The 13,715-nt window shown below is 48.9% G+C and overlaps 1 protein-coding gene across 8 annotated transcripts in view; it reads left to right on the forward strand.

Annotated features, from left to right (window-relative positions):
- Nucleotides 1-13,715, forward strand: part of ARHGEF2 (Rho/Rac guanine nucleotide exchange factor 2) — a 109,900-nt gene that overhangs the window by 67,441 nt on the left and 28,744 nt on the right. For 7 of the 8 annotated variants that reach the window (XM_081175432.1, XM_081175435.1, XM_081175434.1 and 4 more), the window contains one exon: nt 8,227-8,371. In XM_081175432.1, the coding sequence (XP_081031558.1) occupies nt 8,227-8,371 (145 nt within the window). Of the gene's footprint in view, nt 1-6,243; nt 6,652-8,226; nt 8,372-13,715 lie in introns of those variants that run through there. The other variant, XM_081175437.1, reaches the window with a different exon arrangement.

Below are 13,715 nucleotides of genomic sequence, written 5' to 3' on the forward strand. Positions count from 1 at the left end.
AGTCGGACACGACTGACCCGTACGGGCAGGGGTACCTTTACCTTTGCCTCTTTTCCTAGCTCCTTTCCTTCTGGCTAGACCAGCTAAGAGGAGAGGAAGTTGGGATGGACACGAACTGAGAATCTGGTTGTTCTCATTCAACCCACAGCTGCTCAATTGTCTGCAAAAACTGAAAGCCGCCAGTGCCCAGGCTCTGCGAGTGAAAACTCTGGGGCAAAAAGTACCGATTGAGAAGACATTATGAAATAGTTTTCGGTAGCCTTTGCCAGCATGGTGCCTTCCAGATGTTTTAGGCTGGATGGGGCTGATGAGTGCACTAAATTACTGAAGGCTGATTTAGGGCTTGGTCTGCACCAAGACAGGGCAGTGAAAGAGACGTTTTTGCTGCTCAAAGTAACCACATGCTGCTCTCCTCTGCAAGGGCAGTGCTGGAGGTCCTAGACTGCAAACCTGTGTGACTGGTGACGTTGAACTAGTGGCAGAAAGGAATCACTGGTAGAAAGGCATTTGAAACTGCTCTTTCCCCAGAAAAGGTCTGTGAAACTCAAAAGTATGCATGCTCTTATTGTTTTGCTTATTGCATTCATAACCCATCTCCCCCCACAAGGAGTTCAAGGTGGCACGCACATGGTTCTCCTCCTCCTCATTTCATCTGCATGACAACCCTGTGAGGTAGACTAGGCTGAGAGACATTGACTAGTCCAAGGTACATGGCCCAGTGGAGATTCGAACCCTGGTCTTCTGGGTTCTGGTCCTACACACTAACAACTACACTTCAGTCAAAGATGTCCTTTTCCATCCCATGTATACTCCTTTGTACCATCCACCCTGTGGGACCAACAAGACAGCAACTCTGTGCCTTGCCAGCCCTGCTTTAACAATATTCACTGCAATCCTGAAATCTCAGCTCTTCCCTTAAGGCAGTGGGCAGAGCAGGGTGGAGTGCTGGACAAGGACAAGCACATCTTCTCTTGCCTTGAAATCTGTGGCACGGAGAGGGGCCCAAGTGCTGCAAGGAAATCCATCCCCATGGCTCAGTGGGGTTAACGCTTAAGAAGCTTCCAGCTGCTTGGCCCCATTTAAAGCAGATTATAAAAAATCAGAGTGGGCTTGGTTTGTGGGGAGGGGAGAGAAAGGGGGGGAGGGTGCCTCTCACTTGGGTACCCAAATTTTTCAGTTTGCCTAAAAGTATATATTTCTGCTGCCTGTATCATAAAGGGAGTTTCCCCCCTTAAGGCCAGGGGCGGCTAATTGTTGGGAGGGGCTAACCCAGCCCCCACTCCACCCCAAGCCGGTTTTTCTGATCTCTCACCATCCCATCCATTTTGGCTGCAGTAGCAGCATTGAAGAAGAAAAATTAAAGTAGACACTGCACTGGGATGGGTGAAGGTCCCTCCCCATTTCATATTGATCATTTGATGAGCTGAGAGGCAGTGATAAACCCCCTCCTGCATAGATTCGCTGAGGGGGGCGGCTGTGGGTCTCTGCGACAGTATGGGCTCCCTGCCTGGAGGATTTTGTATTAGAACTCCTGGATGAGGGGGACAGGAAACTCTAGACTATCTCCTTGCTTTTGGAGAATCCAGTTGGTGGGTTTTGCTCAGGGTCCAACTGATCCTGATATTTGGAGTGAGGCAGGTATTTTCCCTGCCCCCATGCATGGCTAAAACTGGCCAGGAATGGTGAGCTGGTGTTAGGAGGATTTTTGCCTCTCTCCAGACATCCCATTTGCCCCTCCCCAGCATCACGATCAACACCTCCCAGGCCCCTGGGCCCCCTCTCTGAGGGTCCAACTCCACATTCCCATCCCAATCCTCATCCCTGTCTTACCATCCCATCTCCAAGGAGCTCGTGACACCCAGCCAGCTGGAGTCCAAAACACCCAGAGGGCAGTAGTTTGGCAACAGCTGCTGCAAAGCATTATGTGCTTTGATGGAGGGCACTATATTTAAAAATAATAATCATCTACATCTCAGGCTTTGTTCCCCCAGCTGTACAAACAGGGCTGCTCCACTTGGTTGCTGCATGGGCCGTTGCACCAAACTTGTATGGCAGAGTTTGGATTTGCAGAAACGTTTTATAAATACTCGCCGCCTTCCTGTCTTCCACAAATCCATCCCAAAGAGCCTCCAGGCAACTGTGATTTTCAGGCAGTTGCAGTGTAGAAGGGAGTGGTAGGTTGATCTCTCTCTCTGTTTTTTTAGATTATCTAGCCAGCTTCCTCTCGCTTGATGCCGCAATCGCTCCTGCCTTCTGGCTGCCGCCCAAACAGTACAGAATAACATATTTGTATTGCTGAACTCCCTCCTGCTGCTGCTCTGGAGACCCGAAGCTTGTCTCTGCTGAGAGGGGCAGACAGGCTCGCTCCTCTCAGGGCAGAGGTTCTGTAGGCATGCAACAGAGAACAAGGCTCCCTTTGTCTGTCTGCTTGGCCTGGGCAGATAGAGGACACCAAACTTGGCATCTTCTCTGCAAATGAGCCTCATATCTCCTTTGGAACCAAACAAGCAGCAAAGAAGCGTATTTAAATTTCAAACCCTTCTTGTCCTGAGACTGTAATTTAAGACTTTGCAAAGGCCATGGCTTAGTGGTAGAGCACATGGATTGCATCAACAGGTGCCAGGTTCAATCCCCGAAATCTTTAGGTAGGACTGGGAAAATTCCCCATCACTGTCCATCAGTGTAGAAAACACCAAGCAATTTATTACATTTTATAGGCCACCTTTTCTTCCAAGGCGCTCAAGGTGTTGTACGTGGTTCTCCCCTCCTCGCTTTGTCCTCACAACCCAAATTGCCCCATCAGATTGTCCATTTGATGAGTAGAGAGGGGATAAGATAAGCCCCTTTTCATCAGCTGATCTGCACTTAGCAGATGAGAGGAGGGACCGTGTGCATGAGAGAGATGGGCACAGGCTCCCACTTTTGACCACACCCAGCATTGGTGTGTGGCCCCCAGAGGGTTGCCCATGAGTGAATGAGGCTGGAAAAAGGTTGACCACCTTGGCCTAAAGTCCCCCTTTATCTAAGGCAGTGGTTCCCAAACCTTTTCGGGCCACTGCCCCCTTGGTTCCATAAACTCATCCCACCCCTATAAAAAGCATTATTCAAAATACTGTAGCAGTTTGCACGACCCACTAAAGGAGATAGCAACACAATAAAATGCAAAACAGTAACAATCATTGTAAAATTATTCAAAATCCAATAAAAAAACTATTCAGTTTATTTAATTCAACAAAATGGATGAACTTGATGCAGTGATACTGGCTTTTCAAGCCTGAAAGTCATTTACACCTCTGTCACCTGCCCCCCTCCCCCCCCGCTGCCTCTAGCGCCCCCAGTGATAGAGCGTATGCTCCCGCCACCTGGGTTGGGCTCGAGAATGCTGCCAGCCAAGGAGAGGGGAGGCAACGCTGTACTGCGACTCTCCTCCTCCCGGGTCAGGCCTGACAAAGGAGCAGAACTGTGGCTGAGCGCAACGGAGCTGGCTGTTCCCTCGTGTGCACAGCCCAGTGCAGCAGAGGGGCACCGCCCTGGCAACGCTGCTGCCACCGCCTCTCCTCTGTCCCCTGGTCAGACCTGACTTGAGAGCAGAGCTGCCACTGGGCGTGAGAAAGCTCGTTGCATGCTGGAACCAGGCTCTAATGAGGGGAGGGGGTGTCTGGTTGCACCCCTCTAAAAAAATCCACCCGTGCCCCCCAGCCCACCCACTACACCTCTGAGTGCCCCCTCCAAGGTATTCCCCCTCTGGGGCACTGCTTTCCACCAAAGGAAGCCCTAAAACCTCAGGACCCCAGGTCAAGAGTGCAGGCTGAATTCTGATTTGGTGGGTGAGCTTATCTTCCTTCTGCTCTGGGGTGTCCATCAAGCTTCACCCTTAGAAGTGCCAGGCACAGCCGTGCCCCATCCTCTGCCCCTGCCAGACATCACAAGCCCCAGCCCTGCCCCACCATTCTCCACCCCCAATCTGACAAGGACCACCCTTCAGCTCCCGGGACCCTCTCTCATTCTCAGAAGCAGAGACTTTGCAATCCAGCTCATCTGCTCTGCCTCACCAGACTAACCAGGAAATTGCCCAATCTGCTTCCCTTGTGACAGTGTCGCCTGCTGGTTTCTAAATAGTGGGTTCCTAGGAAGCCTATCAGAGTTACTTATGAAATGTCTGCCTTTACTGATGCTTCCCTTCTCAAGTCACACATGACAGTGAGGCCCTGCGGCCGAGGGAAGTGAGTGTGTGTCTTGAAATGCCTTCTTTGCAGCACACACTCAAAGGGATGATCTTCAGACCTCTAGTGCAGTGTTGCTGGTGTGCTAAAAGCAGGCCTTAAACCAGTGGTTTCCAAGCCCCATATAATGTGTTGCGGTAATCTAACTAGAGGTTACCAGACACAGACAACAGAAGTTAGGCTGCCCTTCTCCAGGAAGGGGTGCAGCTGGGCCACTCCCCAAGCATCACTCTCCTAGTGGGTTGTGCAAAATATGTTATTCTGTGTATTATTATTTTTATAGGGTAGGGGGCACCAGGAGAGAACTTATGGAACCAAGGAGACAGTGACCCAGCAGCCTTAAATTGCTGTTGGACGCACAGATGGCTCAGCAAATTTAAGAGCGCACCGGTGCCTTCTATGCAATCGGTTCTGATCATGTTGCAAAGCCTCGGATGTGGCATCCCTGCCAAAGACAACCGCTCTGTGCCAGCCTCTCTGTTTCCCAAGAAAATGTGCAACGCAGCAGTGCCTGCCACCTCCCCTCTCAGACACGTGAGGCTAGGGTGGCTCTTGAGTCAAAAATAGCCAAGCCTCTGATTGCGCCTCTTGCTCAAAGCTGTGGCAACAGGAAGTCCCTGTCTCACTTCCCCTTTTCAAGGGAAGTTGCCATGGCAACCCAGTTGCCTGGCTATGCCCCGAGCAGGTCACAGGGCCTGTAGGCCCTCAACACTCTCGCTCTTCCATCTGCATTTTTGGCCATGTTTAGGCTGACCTGCGATGGGCTCCCCAGTATTGCAGTTTGATTGTCGGGCAAAAGCCTACCGGCAGAGCTCCAGTTTTCCAGGTTGAGCTTTTCCAGTTTTGAAATTGCACCCCCTCTGCCTTTCCCTCTGTTTGGGTCAGTTTCCACTTCTTCAAGTTATCCGAGCCAGAACCTATTCCAAAATCCCCAAGTTGAAACCTCCCCCAGAATCTGAAGTGCGTAAGATCAGGATCCCAGTATTTCTACTTGGCCTGGCCAATCAAAAAGCTTCATTCTGCCTGTCAATCACAGGGAATGATGTTGCACAATGTCAGTTCTCAAAATCTGTGCAAGAGGAGGGCTCTGGGGCTCAGCAGACACACACTAGTCCCAGCAAGGAATCAGGGACAGATATGATCCAGTTTTCATTTAAAGGCAAACCTGTCCAACTTGCACTTTGTCAAAACTGCATACAAATATGTGTTCGTTAAGATAATTTGCATTAAAATACTGACAAGGATTTATGAGATTTTTTTTAAGAGTTGGTTTACTACTGAGTAGACATTGTTGGATTGTACTGTACTGGTCTTTAGCCCTCAATGTGCTGCGATAACCTTTTGCTGCAACAAACAGGGCCTCCACCCCTAGAAGATTGTGGGATATAAATGCCATAAATGACTGTAGTGTTGAACTGGGACCTGGGAGACCGCAGTTCATAGCCCCACTTGGCTGTGAAGCTCACTTGGTGACCTTGGGCCCAGTCCCTCACTCTCAGCCGAACCTACCTCACAGGGTTGTTGTGAGGACAGACGGGGAGAAGAAGTATGTGCACCAAACATACATATATGCATATACATTAGCATACATGAACTTTAATACAAATCTTTGTCCCTGTTTGTTGTCCTTTTTTGTGCACTTTGCAAGCCAGCTCACCCCCTTGTAGACAGAAGGAAAACACTTTTGTTTTGGTTTTTTTGCAAGGCAGGCAGCCAAGTTGTTCTGGCCAGCCAGCCTGGCGTTTTGCAGGTTGATGCACTGGATTATACCTCACATCCCTTTTAAAATGGTTAAAAGTTGGTGTGTTTATATATATATGTATATATATTACCCAAACACTGGGGGAAGCGGGGCTTGGCTTGAGCATTCGCACCGTTTTTTATTTCAACTAAATATTTTTTGGACCCAGCCTTCCAAATAATCCTGCCGCCCCCGCACCAGTAATGAAGACATGATGAAGCAAGACCTTTCTCTATAGACTGTTCGACGCTGAGGACTGTAGGCACGTGCGCTGGGGGTGGTGGTGGAATTTCTCAGTCAGACATATGGTTGTCATGGTTATTGGAAGCAGAGAGGTACAGGAGAAGATGAACTGCATGGGTGTCTCTCTCTCTCTCTCTTTCTCTCTCTCCCATCCACCTCCTCATATCCACCTCCTCCTTCTGCATCTCTGCAATCTGGGCTTTCCAGGCTCAAGTTGGGTCTACATACTGGTTTCTCCCTTCCTGCTTCTTTCTGGAGCCTTGGTTGGTAAGAGTGGTGGTGGTTAGATGTCTCAGTAGCATCCCACCTCAACGGAAGATGAGTTACCCTACGGTTTATGAGAGACAGCTGAGGCTCGGAGTCTCAAGACCCTGCCGGGATCCCCCTAGTCCGGGGATGAGCTGGAACAGACGGCAGCCAAGCCGGAGAGGGACTGTGGCAAAGGTGTGTGAGGAGGACCGAGGTTGGGTCAACCATTCTGCTTGTGCGTGTTCGTTAGCAGAAGTTTGTTTCTGTGAAGGTTGTTTTGTGTCGTGCTATTTTTTGCTGGGGGTGGAGGGCTTGTGCCTAATTTATTTTTCACTTAGGATGATTTGGCAGAACGGTTTCTTTTCACACTCCAGATTGGATCAACCTTCAGAAATTAGTCCGGCTCATGAGACAGTCATAGTACGGCTCTATTCTGCCTTGGTCAGACCTCACCTGGAGTCCTTTGTCCAGTTCTGGGCACCACAGTTCAAGAAGGATATTGACAGGATGGTAGTTGTGCAGAGGAAGGCGGCCAGGATAATAAAGGGTCTGGAAGCCAAGCCTTGTGAGGAACGGTTGAGGGAATTGGGTATGTTTAGCCTAGAGAAGACTGAGAAGGGGATATGATCACCATCTTCAGATACCTGAAGGGCTTTCACATGGAAGATGGACCCGGACTGACAGATTCCAATTACAAAAAAAGAGATTCTGACAAAACATTAAGAACTTTCAGATGGTAAGAGCAGTTCGATAGTGGAACGGACCCCTCAGAAGGGGGTGGACCCTCCTTCGTTGGAGGTTTTCAAACAGAGTTTGAATAGCTATCTGCTAGGGATATTTAATTAAGATTTCTGCATTGCAGGGGGTTGGACTAGATGACCCTTGGGAGCCCATTCCAAATCTATAATTCAATGATTCCATGTAGCTTGTCTTGTTCACTTTAGCCACCTAGATTGCCCCTTTATTGTAGATTGTGTGTGTGGAATTGTTGGACAGAGGTTTGTGCCTTTGGGTAGCAGTTTGGCACAGGCAAACGTTAAGATTCTTGTAACTTTGAAAGCCCAATATTCTTTTTTTAAACCCCCCACCAGTCTGAATGTAGCAGCTAATTCCTTTCATGCTCTTGTGTGAAAGGAACATCCCTGGTTAGCTTGACCACTGTGACTGTGTACAGAAATGATCCTGGTGCCAAAACATTTTAGAGGAACCTCAGGGTGAGGCAGAGGGTAGCAAAGGAAGAGCGGGGCGCATTCCTGGGGTGTCTATGTGCACAATGTATTTGAAGGGAATTAGGGTGGCTCAAGAGGAAACAGAGAACAAATTCTCTGGCTTGGCTTTCCCTTGTGATGGCTCTCCTTTATGCGCTCCCGATTATGACATTTCCAACTCTGGATGCGGCCGGACTTTGAGCAGCAAGTGCAAAAAGAGCAGAGCATGTCAGCACTGTAACACAATTGCCTTAAATCAGCAGCAGAGCTTAAGACTTGGGTATTTTGCTTAGTTTTGTTTTCAGGTGTGTTTTTCTCTTCACACAGAATTTAAATGGGGTTTTAACGATTGTCTGTGTTACACCTGTCTGTGGGGCCACCCCCCTCCCCAGTTCCTTGGATATGTAAATGCTGGCAAGATAGAAACTGCACACAGGCTGTAAACACCTGCTGCGGCGGAGCCACATTGGCAAGCCTGAAACATACGTCTGATTCAGAGGCCCTTTTCCGGAGAGGTCACTGGTCACTGCTGCTAACCCATCTCTTTCTTGCTTTCCCACAGAACAAAGAGAAAGAAAGGATGAAGGAGAGCAAAGATGCCCGCTACACCAACGGGCACCTCTTCACCTCCATCACCGTCTCAGGCATGACCATGTGCTATGCCTGCAACAAGAGCATCACTGCCAAGGAGGCACTGATTTGTCCCAGTGAGTAGGCCTCTAGCCTTCTTTCTTTATTGCATTTTATTTATTTCAATAAATAAATAAATTATACATCACTTGATAGTAAAAACAAACAAAAAACCCAAAACCTCAAAGCGGTTTACAAAAAGAATAAAATGATAAAATTATCAGTAAAACAGTAAAAACAGAAAACAAAACCACCCAACTATGTAAAACATTTTAAAAAAGAATTAAAATTAGCAACAAGCTGAAAACCAGATTAAAAGACATGTCAGTGTTCTATATGTCTTGATAGGCAAATGTTTTTAGCAGGTGCCGAAAAGGGTACAGCAAAGGTGGCTGCCTGGTTTCAATAGGCAGGGAGTTCCAATGTGTGAGTGCTGCCACAGCAAAAGATTGATTTCTTACAAATGCAGAATGAGTATTATGTGACATCTGTAACGGTGCCAGCTCAGGCCGATCAAAGCAGTTGAGCGGGCGTACGTGGGGTAAGACGATTTTGTGGGTAAACTGACCCCAAGTAATTCAGGACTTTGTAAACTAATAGTAACACCTTGAACTCGGCCCAGTAGCAAATGGGGAACCAGTAAATACGGATTTGGGGTGTGGGTGTGGGTGTATTGTATCCCACCCAACCAACCGATACCTCAAGTTATGGGTCATTAGGAACTGAAATAAGCACATAGGCTGCTGGATAGTAGCTTCAGAATGCCCTTCCTTAAATTTCCCTTGGGGAAGGGCAGATAGGGACGGAGGAGAATTTCATTTGGCTCCCTTTGTGTGCCATGTGCATTGCCAGCATGCCAGGGCACCTGTTGCCTAGACATGCTTGCCAGCCTTGCTGTCCTAGTGGCTGAAGACCCAGTTTAAACACGAAGACCGCGTGAGAAAATTCATGCTTGGCACCACATCCAAATCAGACTCCACTTTCCCACCCAGCCAGGAAAGATGTTTGTCTTTATAACCATTTGGCCATTTCTCCAATGCTCAAACAGTTACTGTTTAAATGCTGGAAAAATGTGATTTCCCCCCAGCTCAGCAACTAATTTTCATGAAATGCGGGTGTACGATAAGCTCTTTCAGGTAGTTGGAGCCCTGAAGGGTTGTTCTGTGTGTTCTGATGAGGCTTACCGGTAGTTCTCTTGCTGCTTGTCATCTGCCCCAAATGTGCAAGTGAATGTTCTCAGTCCATGCCCAGACTCAGTAATGGGGCTGCATGAGGATTAAGCACTCCGTCTGGCCTTGATGGAGGAGATGGCATTTGGCCTGCTCTGGATGGAGTTGCCCTCTTATTTAAGGGTTGGGGTCACAGCTTCTAGGTGCTATGGGATCCAGCCCCGGTCATGGATGCTCAAGTGGTATTGGTGGCACAAAGCCCCTTTTGCTAAGCCGGATTTATTTATTTGTTATGTTACCGCCCCATGCCATAGCCCTCTGACTTCTCTAGAGAAAGTATTCTAAACCTGGGGATACGGAGTATCACCTCTGTATCACTTCCGCCTCACCCTCGTAGCTGTTCCTGAGATTGAGTGGGCAGTCAGAGAAGGCTCTCTGCTGATGATCTGAGCACAGGGATTGCCAACCTTTTTGTAGAAATGTGCAGCATAGTCTTACTGGAGACTGGAACCAGAGGCATTGTTGGCTGTGGTCTACATATCTTAGGCTGGATTCAGACAGTAGTGGTGTGTGTGTTCTGAGAGCTGATGGTGGTTTGAATGAGACAACACCCACCATAATTGGCAATCATCCCACCTTTTGTCTTTGGTTAAACAGGGTGTGCAGGTTTTTCAGGTAAAAAACTGCTAGACCTCTTTGACCAGGGGCAACAGTGAGGCGGAACTTTCTACACCATAGAAGCCTCAGTCAAATATACCCTCTCAGAAACTATGCTCCAGCCTCACTGCTTCTGCCCCTTGGTTGTCATTGGTGAAATGAGCTCCGCAGGTTTCAGAAACCCTCCAAAAACCTACCAAACCTGTTCACTAGAAGGAACAAAAGGCCGAGTGTGCTCACTGTGAGCAATCGTGCCTGCTTTGAGCCACCTCCAACTCCCTGAAATAGGCTGATTCCTTCCTTCCTTCTCATCTCCTTTTCTTGTGCCTTGGTGGGATTAGATGACTCTTCCTCACCCCCTAACCTGTTTCTGGGCCTGTTCCTGCCCCCTTCGCCTGGAGAGAGGCCTTCCATAACAGCTGCAGTCCTGGGCCACAACCTCTTCAGTCTGGAACATCTGCCTGCGAGGACAGCTGTTGGGGCTGGGCTTCCCAGAGGGGCTTTTGCTGTTAGGCTGCAGGGGCTGGCTTTGTTGTCTGACTCTCCCTTGGTGACCTGGAAGGGCCTTTGATGTTGCGGCTTGTTTTCTCCTGACCCCACCAGCCCCTGGCCTGAAAACTTGGCCTCAGCTGCATCTGAGCAGTCACACTTGAGCTGTTAGAGAGTTTGCCGGCAGCCATGCCAAAAGCAGCCTTCTCCTTGAGTAAATAAACATTGTCAGGCAGTGTGCTTTGTTTATATATTGGTGGTGGCTAACAGCTTGAATCTAGACCAGGGAGGTGGAACCTCAGGTCCAGAGGTGGAATGTGGCCCTTGAGGCATCTCTATGTGGCCCTCAGGATTCTCCCTAGGCCACACACCCTCTTCCCTGGCCACACCCCTCACCAGCTTTCTCTTCTGCCTTCCTTAAGTGTGTTTGCCTGGCTGGAATGTGTCTCTCTGAAGGGTAATCATGGCTCTTTCAGGCCTAGATGGAGAGGCAGGGGTGGATGTTTGTGAGTGTGAGTAATCACTAAGTAATTATTAGTAATTTTTGCATGGTAAGACTCACATCCGACACTATGCCTACTTTTTTTTATTTATTGCATTTCTATCCCACCTTTTTCTCCAAGGAGCTCAAGGCGACGTACGTGGCTCCCCACATCTCCTCATTTAACCCCCACAACAGGCATGTGAGCTAGGTTAGGCTAAGAGACAGTAGCTGATCTTGAGGTCACCTAGTGAGCTTCCTGACCAGTTTAGGATTTGAACCCTGGTCTCTCCTGGGACCTAGTCCAACTATCTAAATACTATACTCTAAGCACTATGCTACACGGGCTTTCTAGCCTCAACCACTCTTGTGTCTGGCTCCATCTACCACTGGCGTTATTACGATTATTATCAAACTTATAGTTATATGAGCGGGACGTGGGTGGCACTGTGGGCTAAACCACAGAGCCTAGGACTTGCCGATCAGAAGGTCGGCAGTTCGAATCCCCATGACAGGGTGAGCTCCCGTTGCTCAGTCCCTGCTCCTGCCAACCTAGCAGTTCAAAAGCACGTCAAAGTGCAAGTAGATAAATAGGTATCGCTTCAGCGGGAAGGTAAACGGCGTTTCCGTGCGCTGCTCTGGTTCGCCAGAAGCGGCTTAGTCATGTTGGCCACATGACCCGGAAGCTGTACGCCGGCTCCCTCGGCCAATAAAGTGAGAGGAGCGCCGCAACCCCAGAGTCGGCCACGACTGGACCTAATGGTCAGGGGTCCCTTTACCTTTTACCTATAGTTATATAGCACCATCACGGTACATGGCATGTGACCCTGTGAGAGAAAGTGGCCCTCTAGTTGAAATAAATTCACTACCTCTGGCCCAAGTTCTCAAGAGTTGGGCTTCCCTTTGCCAAGCTACTTGGCGGCTAGATCTCAGCCTGGCCAGGTGCTCATTATAGTTACCCTCTTGCCCATGCCCACTGCGGACGCTTCCTTCTGGGAAAGGAGGAGATTACCTCTGAGCTACTCCTGTGCTCCTGGTCTGGTGCAGCACCCCGCTCCCACAAGTTGGTTCTCCTGGTTTTATACACAATTCTACATTTTGGAGTTGCTCTACTGCAGTCTGAGTTCAGGCTGAGGCCAAAGCTTACTTGCTGAACATGATAATTCAGCAGGTTGGGCGCATAAGGCCTTGCCCAAAAAAAGAGAGCAGCAGAGGACACAGATCTGCATAACAGGTACAAGTGCCAACTTTCATGAATGGAGGCAATTACTATCATTTAAATGAAAACACAGTATATCTTGTCATGTGTGCCGGCTCACTCTGCTCCCAAGTGCTGCTGGAACAGACTCCCTCGGAAGGTGGTGGACCATCCTTCATTGGAGGTTTTTCAACAGCAGTTGGATGGACATTGTCAGAGATTCCTTAGTTGTAATTCCTGCATTGCAGGGGATTGGACTAAATGACCGTTGGGGACCCTACTGACTCTAAAATTCTATGATTCTATGCTGGATGCTGAGAGGCAACATCAAACCCATCCTTTTTGTAAGGGTCCTTATCTTTAAACCCAATTTGGACCAAGCACCTTTCCAAGCGGAGAATCACTTCAAAAAGATAACTATCCTTGATCTTTCAAAGCATATATATATTTAGGGCATCATTTAGTTGGGATTCAGCCCCTCAACCTGTTAGAACACCTGCATTCATCTCTGCAGACAGGAGATGGCATAGTGGGGAGGTGAGAAGCAGCATGCAGGTGCACAGTTCCTTTCCCTTGCTCCCGAGTAGCCACAGAGCACCCTCACCCATCAAGGGCCAAATCTGTACCATACATTTAAAGCACTGTGATACCGCTCAGGGCTTCCCCTAAAGAATTCTGGGAGCTGGAACTTGTTAAGGGTGCCGAGAGTTGCTAGGAGACCCCTTTTCCCCCTCGCAGAGCTACAGTGCCACTTCCCAGGGAACTCTGGGAATTGTAGCTCTGTGGGGGGAATAGGGGGCCTCCCAACCATTACCCACACACTTTACAAACTACATTTCCCAGGATCCTTTGCATTAGATGAGCACTTTAAATTATTGGTACAGGTCTGCCAAAAGTTTTTAAGGCTCCTCCTCCCATCCGTGTGAGAGGCACAAAAGGGGCTCACCTCTCCTTCCCTCCTTCTTCCGGCTGAGACTGTCCCTTCCACGTGGGCTACAGGACTTGGCAACTGTTCCCGGCCCTGCAGATGGTCCTCTGAACAAGCCGGCCGTTTGGTGTTTTTCTCCTCAGCCCTCCTCCCCGATGGTTGGGGGTGGGCTTGGAATTTTCCAAGTGCGGGGGAATCTCCTGGAAGCCTTTTTGCATTATTGATCAGAAACATCAAAGCTCCTCGTGAAATATATTGAAAACTGTTAACAAAAGGGGACGTTTTAAAAGTCAGCTCTGCCTCGCAGCATTAGAAATGGGGCAGCAGGGGGACCCCTAGGACCACCAACAAGGGAACGGGGGATTGAACCAATAGTTGGTTCTGGTTGGTTCTTAGGGGTCAGGCCAAAGCTCAGTGGTAGAGGGGCAGAACTGGGTGTCTCCATTTAAAGATTCTAGCCATCTATCTAGCCACCTTTTAGGGTCAAACCCTTCCAAGG

Source organism: Podarcis bocagei, assembly GCF_964188305.1.
Source record: "Podarcis bocagei genome assembly, chromosome: 16".
Taxonomy (NCBI): Eukaryota; Metazoa; Chordata; class Lepidosauria; order Squamata; family Lacertidae; genus Podarcis; species Podarcis bocagei.